This window comes from Oncorhynchus keta, unplaced genomic scaffold (assembly GCF_023373465.1).
Source record: "Oncorhynchus keta strain PuntledgeMale-10-30-2019 unplaced genomic scaffold, Oket_V2 Un_scaffold_3531_pilon_pilon, whole genome shotgun sequence".
Taxonomy (NCBI): domain Eukaryota; kingdom Metazoa; phylum Chordata; class Actinopteri; order Salmoniformes; family Salmonidae; genus Oncorhynchus; species Oncorhynchus keta.
This window is the reverse complement of record NW_026290920.1, coordinates 1,494,046-1,512,630: the sequence shown is the minus strand read 5'-3', so window position 1 is coordinate 1,512,630 and position 18,585 is coordinate 1,494,046. Positions and strand designations below refer to the sequence as shown.

Here is an 18,585-nt window from a genome sequence, read left to right as displayed (position 1 = left end):
GTCTCTATCCATCTCTCCCTTTGTCTCTATCCATCTCTCCCTTTGTCTCTATCCATCTCTCCCTTTGTCTCTATCCATCTCTCCCTTTGTCTCTATCCATCTCTCCCTTTGTCTCTATCCATCTCTCCCTTTGTCTCTATCCATCTCTCCCTTTGTCTCTATCCATCTCTCCATTTGTCTCTATTAGAGGTCGACCGATTATGATTTTTCAACGCCAATACCGATACCGATTATTGGGGGACCAAAAAAGCCGATAACGATTAATTGGACGATTTCTTTTTACATTTATTTGTAATAATGACAATTACAACAATACTGAATGAACACTTATTTTAACTTAATATAATACATCAATAAAATCAATTTAGCCACAAGTAAATAATGAAACATGTTCAATTTGGTTTAAATAATGCAAAAACAAAGTGTTGGAGAAGAAAGTAAAAGTGCAATATGTGCTATGTAAAAAGTTTAACGTTTCAGTTCCTTGCTCAGAACATGAGAACATATGAAAGCTGGTGGTTCCTTTAAAACATGAGTCTTCAATATTCCCAGGTAAGAAGTTTTAGGTTGTAGTTACTATAGGACTATTTCCCTCTATACCATTTGTATTTCATTAACCGTTGACTATTGGATGTTCTTATAGGCACTTTAGTATTGCCAGTGTAACAGTATAGCTTCCGTCCCTCTAGTGAGCCATTTCACTTCGGTTACACCAGCCTCATCTCGGGAGTTGATAGGCTTGAAGTCATAAACAGCGCAATGCTTGACGCACAACGAAGAGCTGCTGGCAAAACGCACGAAAATGCTGTTTGAATGAATGTTTACGCACCTGCTTCTGCCTACCACCGCTCAGTCAGATACTTGTATGTTTATATGCTCAGTCAGATTATATGCAACGCAGGACACGCTAGATAATATCTAGTAATATCATCAATCATGTGTAGTTAACTAGTGATTATGATTGATTGTTTTTTATTAGATATGTTTAATGCTAGCTAGCAACTTACCTTGGCTTACTGCATTCGCGTAACAGGCAGTCTCCTTGTGGAGTGCAACGAGAGAGAGGCAGGTCGTTATCGCATTGGACTAGTTAACTGTAAGATTGCAAGATTGGATCCCTCGAGCTGGCAAGGTGAAAATCTGTCGTTCTGCCTCTGAACAAGGCAGTTAACCCACCGTTCCTAGGCCGTCATTGAAAATAAGAATGTGTTCTTAATTGACTTGCCTAGTTAAATAAAGATGAAATAAAAAGGTATAAAAATAAATAAAAAATAATCGTCAAATCGGCACCCAAAAATACAGATTGTTACGAAAACTTGAAATCGGCCCTAATTAATCGGCCATTCCGATTAATCGGTCGACCTCTAGTCTCTATTCATCTCTCACTTTCAGTCTCCATTCATCTCTCCCTTTCAGTCTCTATTATCTCTATTCATCTCTCCCTTTCCGTCTCTATTCATCTCTCCCTTTCCGTCTCTATTCATCTCTCCCTTTCCGTCTCTATTCATCTCTCCCTTTCGTCTCTATTCATCTCTCCCTTTCCGTCTCTATTATCTCTCCCTTTCCGTCTCTATTCATCTCTCCCTTTCCGTCTCTATTCATCTCTCCCTTTCCGTCTCTATTCATCTCTCCCTTTCCGTCTCTATTATCTCTCCCTTTCCGTCTCTATTATCTCTCCCTTTCCGTCTCTATTCATCTCTCCCTTTCCGTCTCTATTCATCTCTCCCTTTGTCTCTATTCATCTCTCCCTTTCCGTCTCTATTCATCTTTCCCTTTGTCTCTATTCATCTCTCCCTTTCCGTCTCCATTCATCTCTCCCTTTCCGTCTCCATTCATCTCTCCCTTTCCGTCTCTATTCATCTCTCCCTTTCCGTCTCTATTCATCTCTCCCTTTCCGTCTCTATTATCTCTCCCTTTCCGTCTCTATTATCTCTCCCTTTCCGTCTCTATTCATCTCTCCCTTTCCGTCTCTATTATCTCTCCCTTTCCGTCTCTATTATCTCTCCCTTTCCGTCTCTATTCATCTCTCCCTTTCCGTCTCTATTCATCTCTCCCTTTGTCTCTATTCATCTCTCCCTTTCCGTCTCTATTCATCTCTCCCTTTCCGTCTCTATTCATCTCTCCCTTTCCGTCTCTATTCTCTCTCCCTTTCCGTCTCTATTCATCTCTCCCTTTCCGTCTCTATTCATCTCTCCCTTTCCGTCTCTATTCATCTCTCCCTTTCCGTCTCTATTCATCTCTCCCTTTCCGTCTCTATTCATCTCTCCCTTTCCGTCTCTATTCATCTCTCCCCGTTTCCTCTCCCTCTCTATTCATCTCTCCCTTTCCGTCTCTATTCATCTCTCCCTTTCCGTCTCTATTCATCTCTCCCTTTCCGTCTCTATTCATCTCTCCCTTTCCGTCTCTATTCATCTCTCCCTTTCTCTATTCATCTCTCCTTTCCGTCTCTATTCATCTCTCCCTTTCCGTCTCTATTCATCTCTCCCTTTCCGTCTCTATTCATCTCTCCCTTTCCGTCTCTATTCATCTCTCCCTTTCCGTCTCTATTCATCTCTCCCTTTCCGTCTTTCCGTCTCTATTCATCTCTCCCTTTTCATCTCTCTCTATCTCTCCCTTTCCGTCTCTATTCATCTCTCCCTTTCCGTCTCTATTCATCTCTCCCTTTCCGTCTCTATTCATCTCTCCCTTTCCGTCTCTATTCATCTCTCCCTTTCCGTCTCTATTCATCTCTCCCTTTCCGTCTCTATTCATCTCTCCCTTTCCGTCTCTATTCATCTCTCCCTTTCCGTCTCTATTCATCCCTTTCCGTCCTATTCATCTTCCCTTTCCGTCTCTATTCATCTCTCCCTTTCCGTCTCTATTCATCTCTCCCTTTCCGTCTCTATTCATCTCTCCCTTTCCGTCTCTATTCATCTCTCCCTTTCCGTCTCTATTCATCTCTCCCTTTCCGTCTCTATTCATCTCTCCCTTTCCGTCTCTATTCATCTCTCCCTTTCCGTCTCTATTCATCTCTCCCTTTCATCTCTCCCTTTGTCTCTATTCATCTCTCCCTTTCCGTCTCTATTCATCTCTCCCTTTCCGTCTCTATTCATCTCTCCCTTTCCGTCTCTATTCATCTCCCCCTTTCCGTCTCTATTCATCTCTCCCTTTCCGTCTCTATTCATCTCTCCCTTTCCGTCTCTATTCATCTCTCCCTTTCCGTCTCTATTCATCTCTCCCTTTCCGTCTCTATTCATCTCTCCCTTTCCGTCTCTATTCATCTCTCCCTTTCCGTCTCTATTCATCTCTCCCTTTCCGTCTCTATTCATCTCTCCCTTTCCGTCTCTATTCATCTCTCCCTTTCCGTCTCTATTCATCTCTCCCTTTCCGTCTCTATTCATCTCTCCCTTTCCGTCTCTATTCATCTCTCCCTTTCCGTCTCTATTCATCTCTCCCTTTGTCTCTATTCATCTCTCCCTTTCCGTCTCTATTCATCTCTCCCTTTCCGTCTCTATTCATCTCTCCCTTTGTCTCTATTCATCTCTCCCTTTCCGTCTCTATTCATCTCTCCCTTTCCGTCTCTATTCATCTCTCCCTTTCCGTCTCTATTCATCTCTCCCTTTCCGTCTCTATTCATCTCTCCCTTTCCGTCTCTATTCATCTCTCCCTTTCCGTCTCTATTCATCTCTCCCTTTCCGTCTCTATTCATCTCTCCCTTTCCGTCTCTATTCATCTCTCCTTTCCGTCTCTATTCATCTCTCCCTTTCCGTCTCTATTCATCTCTCCCTTTCCGTCTCTATTCATCTCTCCCTTTCCGTCTCTATTCATCTCTCCCTTTCCGTCTCTATTCATCTCTCCCTTTCCGTCTCTATTCATCTCTCCCTTTCCGTCTCTATTCATCTCTCCCTTTCCGTCTCTATTCATCTCTCCCTTTCCGTCTCTATTCATCTCTCCCTTTCCGTCTCTATTCATCTCTCCTTTATTCATCTCTCCCTTTCCGTCTCTATTCATCTCTCCCTTTCCGTCTCTATTCATCTCTCCCTTTCCGTCTCTATTCATCTCTCCCTTTCCGTCTCTATTCATCTCTCCCTTTCCGTCTCTATTCATCTCTCCCTTTCCGTCTCTATTCATCTCTCCCTTTTCCGTCTCTATTCATCTCTCCCTTTCCGTCTCTATTCATCTCTCCCTTTCCGTCTCTATTCATCTCTCCCTTTCCGTCTCTATTCATCTCTCCCTTCCGTCTCTATTCATCTCTCCCTTTCCGTCTCTATTCATCTCTATTCTATCTCTCCCTTTCCGTCTCTATTCATCTCTCCCCGTCTTTCCATCTCTCTCTATTCATCTCTCCCTTTCCGTCTCTATTCATCTCTCCCTTTCCGTCTCTATTCATCTCTCCCTTTGTCTCTATTCATCTCTCCCTTTCCGTCTCTATTCATCTCTCCCTTTCCGTCTCTATTCATCTCTCCCTTTCCGTCTCTATTCATCTCTCCCTTTCCGTCTCTATTATCTGTCCCTTTCCGTCTCTATTCATCTCTCCTTTCCGTCTCTATTCATCTCTCCCTTTCCGTCTCTATTCATCTCTCCCTTTCCGTCTCTATTCATCTCTCCCTTTCCGTCTCTATTCATCTCTCCCTTTCCGTCTCTATTCATCTCTCCCTTTCCGTCTCTATTCATCTCTCCCTTTCCGTCTCTATTCATCTCTCCCTTTCCGTCTCTATTCATATCTCCCTTTCCGTCTCTATTCATCTCTCCCTTTCCGTCTCTATTCATCTCTCCCTTTCCGTCTCTATTCATCTCTCCCTTTCCGTCTCTATTCATCTCTCCCTTTCCGTCTCTATTATCTCTCCCTTTCCGTCTCTATTATCTCTCCCTTTCCGTCTCTCTCTCCCTTTCCGTTATTCTCTCCCTTTCCGTCTCTATTCATCTCTCCCTTTCCGTCTCTATTCATCTCTCCTTTTCCGTCTCTATTCATCTCTCCTTTCCTCTCCTTTCCGTCTCTATTCATCTCTCCTTTCCGTCTCTATTCATCTCTCCTTTCCGTCTCTATTCATCTCTCCCTTTCCGTCTCTATTCATCTCTCCCTTTCCGTCTCTATTCATCTCTCCTTTCCTCTATTCATCTCTCCCTTTCCGTCTCTATTCATCTCTCCCTTTCCGTCTCTATTCATCTCTCCCTTTCCGTCTCTATTCATCTCTCCCTTTCCGTCTCTATTCATCTCTCCCTTTCCGTCTCTATTCATCTCTCCTTTCCGTCTCTATTCATCTCTCCCCGTTTCATCTCTCCCTTTCCGTCTCTATTCATCTCTATTCATCTCTCCCTTTCCGTCTCTATTCATCTCTCCCTTTCCGTCTCTATTCATCTCTCCCTTTCCGTCTCTATTCATCTCTCCCTTTGTCTCTATTCATCTCTCCCTTTGTCTCTATTCATCTCTCCCTCTTTCATCTCTCCCTTTGTCTCTATTCATCTCTCCCTTTCCGTCTCTATTCATCTCTCCCTTTGTCTCTATTCATCTCTCCCTTTCCGTCTCTATTCATCTCTCCCTTTCCGTCTCTATTCATCTCTCCCTTTCCGTCTCTATTCATCTCTCCCTTTCCGTCTCTATTCATCTCTCCCTTTCTATTCATTCTCCCTTTCCGTCTCTATTCATCTCTCCCTTTCCGTCTCTATTCATCTCTCCCTTTCCGTCTTTTCATCTCTCCCTTTCCGTCTCTATTCATCTCCCTCCGTCTTTTCATCGTCCTATTCATCTCTCCCTTTCCGTCTCTATTCATCTCTCCCTTTCCGTCTCTATTCATCTCTCCTTTCCGTCTCTATTCATCTCTCCCTTTCCGTCTCTATTCATCTCTCCCTTTCCGTCTCTATTCATCTCTCCCTTTCCGTCTCTATTATCTCTCCCTTTCCGTCTCTATTAGCTCTCCCTTTCCGTCTCTATTATCTCTCCCTTTCCGTCTCTATTATCTCTCCCTTTCCGTCTCTATTCATCTCTCCCTTTGTCTCTATTCATCTCTCCCTTTCCGTCTCTATTCATCTCTCCCTTTGTCTCTATTCATCTCTCCCTTTCCGTCTCTATTCATCTCTCCCTTTCCGTCTCTATTCATCTCTCCCTTTCCGTCTCTATTCATCTCTCCCTTTCCGTCTCTATTCATCTCTCCCTTTCCGTCTCTATTCATCTCTCCCTTTCCGTCTCTATTCATCTCTCCCTTTCCGTCTCTATTCATCTCTCCCTTTCCGTCTCTATTCATCTCTCCCTTTCCGTCTCTATTCATCTCTCCCTTTCCGTCTCTATTCATCTCTCCCTTTCCGTCTCTATTCATCTCTCCCTTTCCGTCTCTATTCATCTCTCCCTTTCCGTCTCTATTCATCTCTCCCTTTCCGTCTCTATTCATCTCTCCCTTTCCGTCTCTATTCATCTCTCCCTTTGTCTCTATTCATCTCTCCCTTTCCGTCTCTCCCTTTCCGTCTCTATTCATCTCTCCTTTCCGTCTCTATCTCTCCCTTTCCGTCTCTATTCATCTCTCCCTTTCCTATTCATCTCTCCCTTTCCGTCTCTATTCATCTCTCCCTTTCCGTCTCTATTCATCTCTCCCTTTCCGTCTCTATTCATCTCTCCCTTTCCGTCTCTATTCATCTCTCCCTTTCCGTCTCTATTCATCTCTCCCTTTCCGTCTCTATTCATCTCTCCCTTTCCGTCTCTATTCATCTCTCCCTTTCCGTCTCTATTCATCTCTCCCTTTCCGTCTCTATTCATCTCTCCCTTTCCGTCTCTATTCATCTCTCCCTTTCCGTCTCTATTCATCTCTCCCTTTGTCTCTATTCATCTCTCCCTTTCCGTCTCTATTCATCTCTCCCTTTCCGTCTCTATTCATCTCTCCCTTTCCGTCTCTATTCATCTCTCCCTTTCCGTCTCTATTCATCTCTCCCTTTCCGTCTCTATTCATCTCTCCCTTTCCGTCCTCTATTCATCTCTCCCTTCCGTCTCTATTCATCTCTCCCTTTCCGTCTCTATTCATATCTCCCTTTCCGTCTCTATTCATCTCTCCCTTTCCGTCTCTATTCATCTCTCCCTTTCCGTCTCTATTCATCTCTCCCTTTCCGTCTCTATTCATCTCTCCCTTTCCGTCTCTATTCATATCTCCCTTTCCGTCTCTATTCATCTCTCCCTTTCCGTCTCTATTCATCTCTCCCTTTCCGTCTCTATTCATCTCTCCCTTTCCGTCTCTATTCATCTCTCCCTTTCCGTCTCTATTCATCTCTCCCTTTCCGTCTCTATTCATCTCTCCCTTTCCGTCTCTATTATCTCTCCCTTTCCGTCTCTATTATCTCTCCCTTTCCGTCTCTATTATCTCTCCCTTTCCGTCTCTATTCATCTCTCCCTTTCCGTCTCTATTCATCTCTCCCTTTGTCTCTATTCATCTCTCCCTTTGTCTCTATTCATCTCTCCCTTTGTCTCTATTCATCTCTCCCTTTGTCTCTATTCATCTCTCCCTTTCCGTCTCTATTCATCTCTCCCTTTCCGTCTCTATTCATCTCTCCCTTTCCGTCTCTATTCATCTCTCCCTTTCCGTCTCTATTCATCTCTCCCTTTCCGTCTCTATTCATCTTTCCCTTTGTCTCTATTCATCTCTCCCTTTCCGTCTCTATTCATCTCTCCCTTTCCGTCTCTATTCATCTCTCCCTTTCCGTCTCTATTCATCTCTCCCTTTCCGTCTCTATTCATCTCTCCCTTTCCGTCTCTATTCATCTCTCCCTTTCCGTCTCTATTCATCTCTCCCTTTCCGTCTCTATTCATCTCTCCCTTTCCGTCTCTATTCATCTCTCCCTTTCCGTCTCTATTCATCTCTCCCTTTCCGTCTCTATTCATCTCTCCCTTTCCGTCTCTATTCATCTCTCCCTTTCCGTCTCTATTCATCTCTCCTTTCCGTCTCTATTCATCTCTCCTTTCCGTCTCTTTCATCTCTCTTTCCGTTCTATTCATCTCTCCTTTCCGTCTCTATTCATCTCTCCCTTTCCGTCTCTATTCATCTCTCCCTTTCCGTTTCCGTCTCTATTCATCTCTCCCTTTCCGTCTCTATTCATATCTCCCTTTCCGTCTCTATTCATATCTCCCTTTCCGTCTCTATTCATCTCTCCCTTTCCGTCTCTATTCATCTCTCCCTTTCCGTCTCTATTCATCTCTCCCTTTCCGTCTCTATTCATCTCTCCCTTTCCGTCTCTATTCATCTCTCCCTTTGTCTGTATTCATCTCTCCCTTTGTCTGTATTCATCTCTCCCTTTGTCTGTATTCATCTCTCCCTTTGTCTGTATTCATCTCTCCCTTTGTCTGTATTCATCTCTCCCTTTGTCTGTATTCATCTCTCCCTTTGTCTGTATTCATCACTCCCTTTGTCTGTATTCATCTCTCCCTTTGTCTGTATTCATCTCTCCCTTTGTCTGTATTCATCTCTCCTTTCTCTCGGTCCATTCCTCACCATCCCTGTCTTCTGTCTTTCTCTCTCCATCCATCCGTCCCAGTTAGCAGGATGGTCGACAGACTCACTGGTACTGGTTTGTCTCCAAGACCATCTTAGGGCAGCTGCCAGTACACTTAATATTCACCCTACAGAATCATGAAGATGATCATCTGAGATCACAGAAATGCATTTGATATAATATTCCCGACACAAGAACAGAGTTTGGTAGGAGGGGCTTTAGCTTTGCTGGCCCGTCATTGTGGAAGATTTTACAAAATAATTTAAAACTGGATCTTTTTTATTCTGATTGATGATTTTAAATCCCAAATTGGAGGGCTGCTGACAACATTTTGCATATGTTTTGAAACCTGTTATTTTAAGCTCTCTTATGCACTTTGCACTGTTTTAACTTCCATTCATTGTGTTCTCATATGGAACTATATGTATGCTGCTTCTCCAGGGCTCACTTTTTTATTTTACCTTTATTTAACTAGGCAAGTCAGTTAAGAACAAATTCTTATTTTCAATGACTGCCTAGGAACAGTGGGTTAACTGCCTGTTCAGGGGCAGAACGACAGATTTGTACCTTGTCAGCTCGGGGATTTGAACTTGCAACCTTCCGGTTACTAGCCCAACACTCTAACCACTAGGCTACTTGGAAAAGAGATGTCTCAATGTGTCATCTCTCGTTAAATAAAGGATGAATAAAAACACAATATCCTTCTTTCCCATCCCTCCAGAGGATAGAAACAAGTCTATAAATTAAAAGACTTGTGAAAACAACACGGCCTGCTAGACGATTAGAGGCCGTACAGAGGCCAGAGGAGAATCACAGAATCACAGATATGAGGATTAGCTGCCACGAATCACACAGCCGCACAGCCAAAGCGGTCAAATATTGCTCAGAGGATCGTGTGCATGGTGCATGCTGCATGCTGCTTTGGCCGTCTGATGCCATTCGTTGTCAACGGTCTTTTTTAGCTATTCAACTGTACAGTTACAGCACGGCTGGGCTCATTGATTTAATCTGCGCCCCAAATGGCAACCTATTCCCTACATAGGGCACTAGTTTTGACCAGAGCCCTATGGACCCTGGTCAAAAGCAGTGCACCTAGGGAATAGGGTGCCATTGAGGGCACACTGAGCTGGTGTGAGAGAGAGGAAGTGATCTTAACATATGTTAACCAAAATAGAGGCTTGTTGTTAATGGGTGGGTGGTGGTAGATAATTAAACAGACCACCTAAGCAGAGGATAAAGGTTCTCTAGAATCAGAAATACATCACACACTCACACAGAGAGAGCACAGGAATGTCTAAATCCCATCCCGAGGAGGGCCTTTTTGTTAGTCTATCCCGGGGGAGATCAGTGTAAGATCCCATTCCCAAGAAGGCCTTTAAGTTAGTCTATCCCTGGGGGAGGTCAGTGTAAGAGCCTATCCCCGTGGAGAACAGGCCAGGCTGGGAAGAGAGCAGGGCCATGGAAAGATGGGTGGTGTGTACAGTGCCTTCTGAAAGTATTCACACCACTTCACTTTTTCCACATTTTGTTGTGTTAGAAAGTTGGATTAAAATGTATTTAATTGTTCTTTTTTGTCAACTATCTACACAGAATACTCTTTGTCAAAGTGGAAGATTTTTTTAACATTAGTAAAACATTTATGAAATATAAAACAGTAATATATCTTGATTAGATAAGTCTTCAAACCCCTGAGTCAATGCATGTTAGAATCGCCTCCGGCAGCAATTACAGCTGTGAGTCTTTCTGGGTAAGTCTGTAAGAGCTTTGCAAATCTAGATTGTACAATATTTGCACATTATTATTTTTTAAATGATTCAAGCTCTGTCAAGTTGATCATTGCTAGACAGACATTTTCAAGTCTTGCCATAGATTTTCAAGCCAATTTAAGTTAAAACTGTAACCAGGCCACTCAAGAACATTCACTGTCTTCATGTAGAAGTATAGATTTGTGTAGATTTGACCTTATGTTTTAGGTTATTGTCCTGCTGAAAGAGGAATTTATCGGCCAGTGTCTGTTGGAAAGCAGACTGAACCAGGTTTTCCTCCGGATTTTGCCTATGCTTAGCTCAATTTAGTTTATTTTTCTAATTAAAAAAAACTCCCTAAACTTTGCCGATGACAAGCATAACCATAACATGATGCAGCCACCACAGTGCTTGAAAATATGAAGAGCAGGACTCCGTGTTGGATTTGCCCCAAACATAACTTTTTTACTTTAGTGCCTTATTGCAAACAGGATGCATGTATTGGAATAGTTTTTATTCTGTACAGGCTTCCTTTCTTCCATTCTGTCAAATTAGGTTAGTATTGTGGAGTAACTACAATGTTGATCCATCCTCAGTTTTCTCCAATCACAACCATTAAAAACTCTAACTATTAAAAAGGGTGAAATCCCTGAGTGGTTTCCTTCTTCTCCAGCAAATGAGTGTAATTAATAACTTCACCATGTTCAAAAGGGATATTCAATGTCTTCTTTTTTTAAATCCATCTACCAATAAGTACCCTTCTTTGTGAAGTATTGGAAAACCTCCCTGGTCTTTATGGTTGAATGTGTTTGAAATTCACTTCTCAGCTGAGGGACCTTACAGATAATTGTGTGTGATACTGAGATGGAGTCATTAAAAAATATTATTGCACACAGAGTGAGTCCATGCAACTTACGTGTCTTGTTAAGCACATTTTTACCCATGAAAGTATTTAGGCTTGCCATAACAAAGTGGGTTGAATACTTACCAATTCAAGACATTTTAGCTTTGAATTAATTTGTAAAATTGTTAAACATTGTTCAACCTTCAGATTATCTGGTATTGTGTGTAGGCCAGTGACACAAAATATAATTGTAATCCAATTTAAATTAGGCTGTACAAAGGGTGTGAATACTTTCTGAAGGCACTGTAGGTGGGGGTGGAGGAGGGCGTGGGACAGGGAGAGAGCCAGAGACCCCGGTGACTGACCCTGGTCCAGCTGGGCTCCATAGGGACACATCAGTGCCTCTTGCCCAGGGCCCAAGTCTCCAGACCCAGGGTGCAGGGCCCTAGCCAAGGAACGCCTCTACCCAGACACCGGTGGGATCATGGCTCCCTCTTGGGGAGTAGTGTACTGAGAAACCAGCTCCAAATACACAACCTGACCCCTTCTTCACTGGGGTCACACCAGACACACTGAACACCCACTATAACAGGCCATGAGAAGAGGAGGGGGAAGGGAGCGAGCGAGAGAAAGAGGGGGAGGGAGAAAGGGAGAGCGAGAGATGGAGAGTCCAAAAGGAAGGAAGAGGAAAAGAGGGTATTTTGCACCAAATTGATAAATTCCTCCGGAGAGATCTAACAGGTCAGGCAGCCATATTTAGATGTGAGAGAACCACAACCTTAAAATAACAATCTGGAGGGGGAGATAATGATAAAACCTGTTGTCCCGACAGCTAGTCAGAGAGAGGACAGTGCACTACATAGGGAATAGGGTGCCATTTGGGACGTAACCAGGGACTGTGTGTGTGAACGGTGCGGTTCCCCTAGCTGCATATCTGTCGTGCTTGCCTGGCCCGCGCTGCCAATCCCAAAGCATTGACCCCATTGGTCTCTAAGCCCACTGATCTGAAAGCAGGCTTTAGACAAGCCAGCAGCCTGCAATGCATCTCGACGCACTGGAGTGGTTTCACAACGCTAGACAGACAAGAGCACACACACGTACGTGTAGTATACATACAGACCGCCATACAATACTAATGGATACAAAGCCTCCAAAGAAAAACACACAGAGAAACACTTGCTATCTACACTCTGGATCAGCACTTCATCCTCTCGTAATTGTCTGTTTGATGACAGCCAGGGACACTAAGCCTGTGTATAGACAGCGGGCTCTGATCTGCTCTCTGGGGCGCGGACAGAGCTGAAAGGGTTAAGGGGATTTGTGGCCCGTCTCCAGGCAACCTGCCGAGGCGGTAATGCAGTGCAGATGTGGTCGGCGCTGTAAACACTTCCCACTCTGCTCTCTCCCCTGAGATGGACCAGCACTGGAGCATCTGTCTCCTAGACCCAGACTGAATCTCAGCAACAAGACCACAGAGTCAAGCAGAGACACATTAACAAATCAATTCAATATACAAAAACACAGTGACCGATCCAAACTGACAGCCACAAAACAGACACCACCAACACTACCAGACCCTTATTGGCACAGACCTGAAATACTACCAGATCGATACACTCCCAAGAACTACACACTCACAGACCGAATGCTGCCTTCTCATCTGTGTTGATATGTGTAAGAGCATCTGCTTAATGACCAAAATGCCAAATGTATTTTCCATTATCTAGGAAGAACAGACCAGCCCACAGTCCAGATCTGCTGTCACCCACTGAAAGACATTCTGACACTAGTTGGTTTCAATACAAATCTACAGCCTGTAGATGAGAACTTCTTAGGTCAAGGAAAACATCTAAAAGAGGAAACTACTTCCCATTGGCCTTTGAAGAATGTAACATGGCATGGGCACTACTACCACCACAACACATGTAAGCACACAACCTCAGGGTCAAAAATAGAACAAGGCCTATATCAACAAACGAAGGTCCGGTGGGCTTGAAAGGTGAAGTTGCCTCGAGGTGCTGGTCTTGGGTCAGTTTTGTATTTCCCCAATTAATGGTTAAGGTTAGGATTCGGGAAGATGATCCTAGATCTGTACTTACAGCACTAATGTGGAGGGCATAGATCTGCTGGGAACCTGCTTCTCAACTGGTGGATCAGAAGCCACTTGTGGCCGATTGCTTCTGGGTCACAGCAGGTTGTTGCTCACAATACCAGTATCTACCATACTGCATAACATGAATCAGACTAAACTACAACACAATCTACACAGAGAGCAGATTCATAGCCAACCTTGGCCTTTCTCCATTTCCCTACACCCACATTAACATCTACTAAAATATGCATATGCAACCAATAACATTTGACTTGATGGCAGGGGCTACCACTGAAAAGCACTTCAAATACAAGACAGACCCAAATAGTGGGTTCGATTCCCGGGACCACCCATACGTAGAATGTATGCACACATGACTGTAAGTCGCTTTGGATAAAAGCGTCTGCTACATGGCATATATTATTATTATTATTACTCCCAGATCTTCTCACCAATCTAGCTTGAGCTTCACAGTGACTTTGAGAGGGGAAATAAATATACTGAACAAAAATATAAAATGCAACAATTAAAGATTTTACTGAATGATCAGTCAAATTTTAAAAAATCATTAGGCCCTAATATATGGATTTCACATGACTGGACAGGGGTGCAGCCATGGGGAGCCAGGCCCAGCCAATCAGAACGAGTTTCTCCCCAGAAAAGGGCTTTATTACAGACAGAAATAACCCCCCTTCAGACGATCCCACAGGTGAGGAAGCCGGATGTGGAGGTCCTGGGCAGGCGTGGTTACACGTGGTCTGCGGTTGTGAGGACATACTGCCAAATTCTCTAAAATGATGTTGGAGGCAGCTTATGGTAGTGAAATGAACATTCAATTCTAGAGCAACAGCTCTGGTGGACATTCCTGCAGTCAGCATGTCAATTGCACGCTCCCTTAAAACTTGAGACATCTGTGGCATTGTGTTGTGACAAAAGTGCACATTTTAAAGTGACCTTTTATTAACCCCAGCACAAGGTTCACCTGTGTAATGACCTTGGAAGGGAAAAGGAAAATTAAAAATGGTCACTAATAGGGATGTAAACCAATTTGTGCATATGGAACATTTCTGGGTTATTTTTATTTCAGCTCATTAAACATGGAACCAACACTTTACATGTAGCGTTTATATTTTTGTTAAGTATACAAACTTATGTTATGTTTTCCTTCATCAGTTAACATTAAGTGGTGACAGAATCCAGAAAGGATCAAAAACACACAACCCAGACTTCACACCAAGTTCAGCAGAGAGTCAATGTGGTGGAAAACTCCAACAACAACTGAAAAGATTAACTATAAACAGTGGAGTCACAGATGAACTGGAACAGATCGCAGAGCTCGCTTCACCCTTTGACCCTACCGAGAGCACCAAAAAACAGAGAGGGACGGATGTGACCTTAACACACGCGGTGCACACAGTAGTCAGAGCCAACAGAGGGGAGCATATCCCTGTAACACTGTGGAGTGGAGCGGGAGGCTAGGATTGGCCAGCAGGGCCATGGAGGGGTTAGTGCCAATAATGCTGAGGGAGCAAGGAAGATGGAGAGAGAGGAGGGAGAGAGAGACTGAAATAAAATGTTAAATTATGCCATTTATATTTCATGGGGCAAGATACCTTACAGAGAGAGAGAGAGAGCGAGCAAAGGATAGAGATATGGAGAGATATCTAAAAGAAATACCTAAAAGAGGAGAGAAAGCAATATAGAAAGATTACGGTAAGCTGGCCACACAACTCTGTCCTTGAGGGATGGAAGTGTGTTAGTCAGAGAAGAATGCATGTGGTGAGTAGTTGGGTGGACACCAGGGCCTCTGGTCCAGTAGAGAGAAGCATTAAGACAGGTCTTAGACATCAATAAAACACAGACATTTAAAACTGTGCATCAATACAAGGCATTAACAACATGTCTTTCAGCAACCACAAAAACAAGAGTCATTCAATCAATCCCTAGAATATGGTGAAACAGAGCCTTAACATGAGGACCTCAAAGACATTCATCATTAGCCAAGTCACTTTTGCTCATATGATGTATTCTATACTGTGTAGCTAGCATGTCACATAATGCCTAGGATCGCTTGGTTTGCTGAAAATCCATTAGGTGGCCTCTGGAAGCACTTGATTAGCAGCCATCTGAATGAGGGATGTACACATAAAACACTGGTTACCAAGTCAACACGTTTAACCAGTTCAGGGCAGTAACTGAAGAGAGGAAGTGGGAAAAGTTGTGTTTGTCTGCCGAGGCTGAATGCTCTAAAACAAATACATCACTGTTCTCCGTCTAAGGGTTAAATATGGTCCTATTTGATCTAATAAATTATCCCCAAGGGAGATTCTTGAAGGAAAACACTGAAGTATAACTACACTGAAATCCTGATTTAATGTCCTAACGCAGACGGATTCATAACCTGATTTTTCAACTAAAACATAGGCCCACCTTCTCTGGTTTTATTGTTTATGTGCGTAATTAGCGAAGCTTCAGAAATGTTTTTACATAAACAATTTGGTTAAACAGTAATAGAGGCGCTGTCAAAAAGTTTAAAACTTCAACAACGCTTAATCTTGTTCAACCAAACCCAATCAGATTTGATCTAGGCTATCACTATCCCACAACGGGTCAATTGTGATGGAGCCAAGAGGCAGTGTGAATCAATCCCAACCCAAATCCAGAGTAAATCTGTGTCCGTATGTTTGTGTAGCACATGCCTGTGTGTATGATGCACATGGCACTCCCTCCCTGCTCTTTCTGGGAACACGAAGTCACATCTGTTTGCTCGGTCAGGAGGTTTGTCATCACAGGCCAACCTGTTTTTGTCTGTCAACAACGACATGAGGGTGTGGACCTGCCGACCTACACACCGATCTTGGGACAGATTTGGATTTCCCCCACTATTGGTTAAGGTTAGGATTGGGGAGGGGGAGGGGAAACCAGGTTTTATGACACTGTCCTCCAGTACAGTACAGTAAGAGCAAAGATGGAGGCCATGTGTGTCCATGCTGGGCTTCAGAGGCTGCAGTTCTACGGGGGTGAGAGGAGAAGGCAGGGTGACTGGCAGCCGGCCAAGCCAACATTCAAAACACACAACTGTATAGAGCGAGAGAGAGAGGAAGAGAGCGGGAGAGGGAGGGGCTCGGCTAAGCCCTTTATTGCAGGGCTGCAATTCACTGCCTTGTAAACACTGGAGGGGGAGAAAACTGTCCAGTAATTACACTGCTGCCTTCTCTAGGTAGGTAAAACCAGGCAGGCAGTTTAACTGAAGAAACACACTAGCACAAACGCGCATGCACACACATGGCAGTGATACCTAACGAGCAATAATAAGCCATGACATTATCACATTTTGTAAACGGTGTTGATTTCCCCTTTAAGCTGGAGATACTTAAGCAAAGCACAGGAGGACCACAAAGACTTGTGGGCCAGATTCACCCTATGACAGCAATGAGTCACAACAGCGGCAGGTAGAGCATTAGAATGACGCCATCTGACCTTTAAACCAAAAGGCTATCTGTCAGAAGCACCTCTGTAGACGCGTGGCCCACCTGGGTGCCTCACGTGGCAATCTGATCCCTTCACTGAGCATCTCTGAGTAGATACAATGGCTGCATCTCAGATGGCATCCTATCCCCTATATAGTCACGAGTCCTGGACCCTGGTCAAAAGTAGTGCCCTATATAGGTCACGAGCCCTGGTCAAAAGTAGTGCCCTATATAGGTCATGAGCCCTGGTCAAAAGTAGTGCCCTATATAGGTCAGGAGCCCTGGTCAAAAGTAGTGTCCTATATAGGTCAGGAGCCCTGGTCAAAAGTAGTGCCCTATATAGGTCAGGAGCCCTGGTCAAAAGTAGTGCCCTATATAGGTCAGGAGCCCTGGTCAAAAGTAGTGCCCTATATAGGTCAGGAGCCCTGGTCAAAAGTAGTGCCCTATATAGGTCAGGAGCCCTGGTCAAAAGTAGTGCACTATATACAGTAGTCACAAGCCCTGGTCAAAAGTAGTGCATTATGTAGTCACGAGTCCTGGACCCTGGTCAAAAGTAGTGCCCTATATAAGGGATAGGGTGCCATTTGGGATTCAACAATGCTTAATGCAAATCTGCCTGCTGCACAAGGGTATTACTGGGCCATAATCTTGATTCAGAGTAAGTTAAAGTAGCTGTCCAGTGTTCCATGTCGATCAAAAATTACAATTATGTTAAAAACAGCTTTTTTTGTTAGTTGTTTTTACACAACATTACAAATACTAGTATCTGTAAAGCCACTCACCTTCTCCAGTTGTTGTCCGGCGGAGGGGACAGGTACACGGTTCCGTACGGGGAGCTCTCCATGTGGGGCCCAGTCAAGGAAATGACAATAATGGAACACAACTCTGCCTTAACAAAACATTACTTTTCATGCATTTCTAAATAACAGTGGACTACATTTCCTAACAGTACAACTACTTAACTATTCTATTACTACATTCTAGTCTAATTCCTCATTTGATTCAAATAGAGTATGAGATTGAGTAAAGATTTCTCTATACGCGCACACGTGATATGGGACTGAATAAATGCATGCAGGAAATAGTGGTGCGAGGTTCTGTGAACAATATGGCTGCCTGGACTAGGCCCAACCCCCGCAATGGAGTTCCTGACATTGTCTAGAGAGCAGTAGGGAGTGAAGTGCAATGTAGAGTCAGACTATAGACGGCTTTACACTTTCAGTTAACTCACCTCACTCTCATGAAAGTAAGGTAAGAGGGTCTCTGTGCTTTTCATTGAGAAAGGACAGGCGGAACTCACTCAAAAGCAAAATAGTACTTGATTCTATCAAGTTCTAGCTAGTTTAAAAAACACGTTTCAGGCCATTAAAAAGCCTACCAGTAAGCAGAAATGATGCACCATTAGCACACACACTGATTTTCTATATGTATTTTGAAAATCAAACAGAAACTTGGCTAAATAAATATGTTGGAGCGCCTCCCATCTCTAATAGGGACTTAGACTACTCTCATTACCAGCCATCATTTGTAAAGGGTCTGGTTAAATAAATATGTTGGAGCGCCTCCCATCTCTAATAGGGACTTAGACTACTCTCATTACCAGCCATCATTTGTAAAGGGTCTGGTTAAATAAATATGTTGGAGCGCATCCCATCTCTAATAGGGACTTAGACTACTCTCATTACCAGCCATCATTTGTAAAGTGTCTGGTTAAATAAATATGTTGGAGCGCCTCCCATCTCGAATAGGGACTTAGACTACTCTCATTACCAGCCATCATTTGTAAAGGGTCTGGTTAAATGAAGTCATTTCTACAGAGTGACTGGCTGGCTGGGGCAGATGGAGCCTGGTGCCCTCCTGGCAACCCCTAGCACAGATCTCCTTCAGTGACTCTGGCTCACTGCAATCAAAACACCACACACATTAAGGGCTAGGCAATATATCACATTCATTTGAATGTAATGTTTCTGTGCGATATTCCAAATG

At 43.7% G+C, this 18,585-nt stretch overlaps 1 protein-coding gene across 1 annotated transcript in view; it reads right to left on the bottom strand.

Moving 5' to 3' along the window:
• The window catches only part of crtc3 (CREB regulated transcription coactivator 3), a 94,480-nt gene that overhangs the window by 41,141 nt on the left and 34,754 nt on the right, over positions 1-18,585 (bottom strand). The window contains exon 4 of the mRNA XM_052515963.1: positions 17,382-17,443. Coding sequence (XP_052371923.1) covers positions 17,382-17,443 — 62 coding nt within the window. The remainder of the gene's footprint in view (positions 1-17,381; positions 17,444-18,585) is intronic.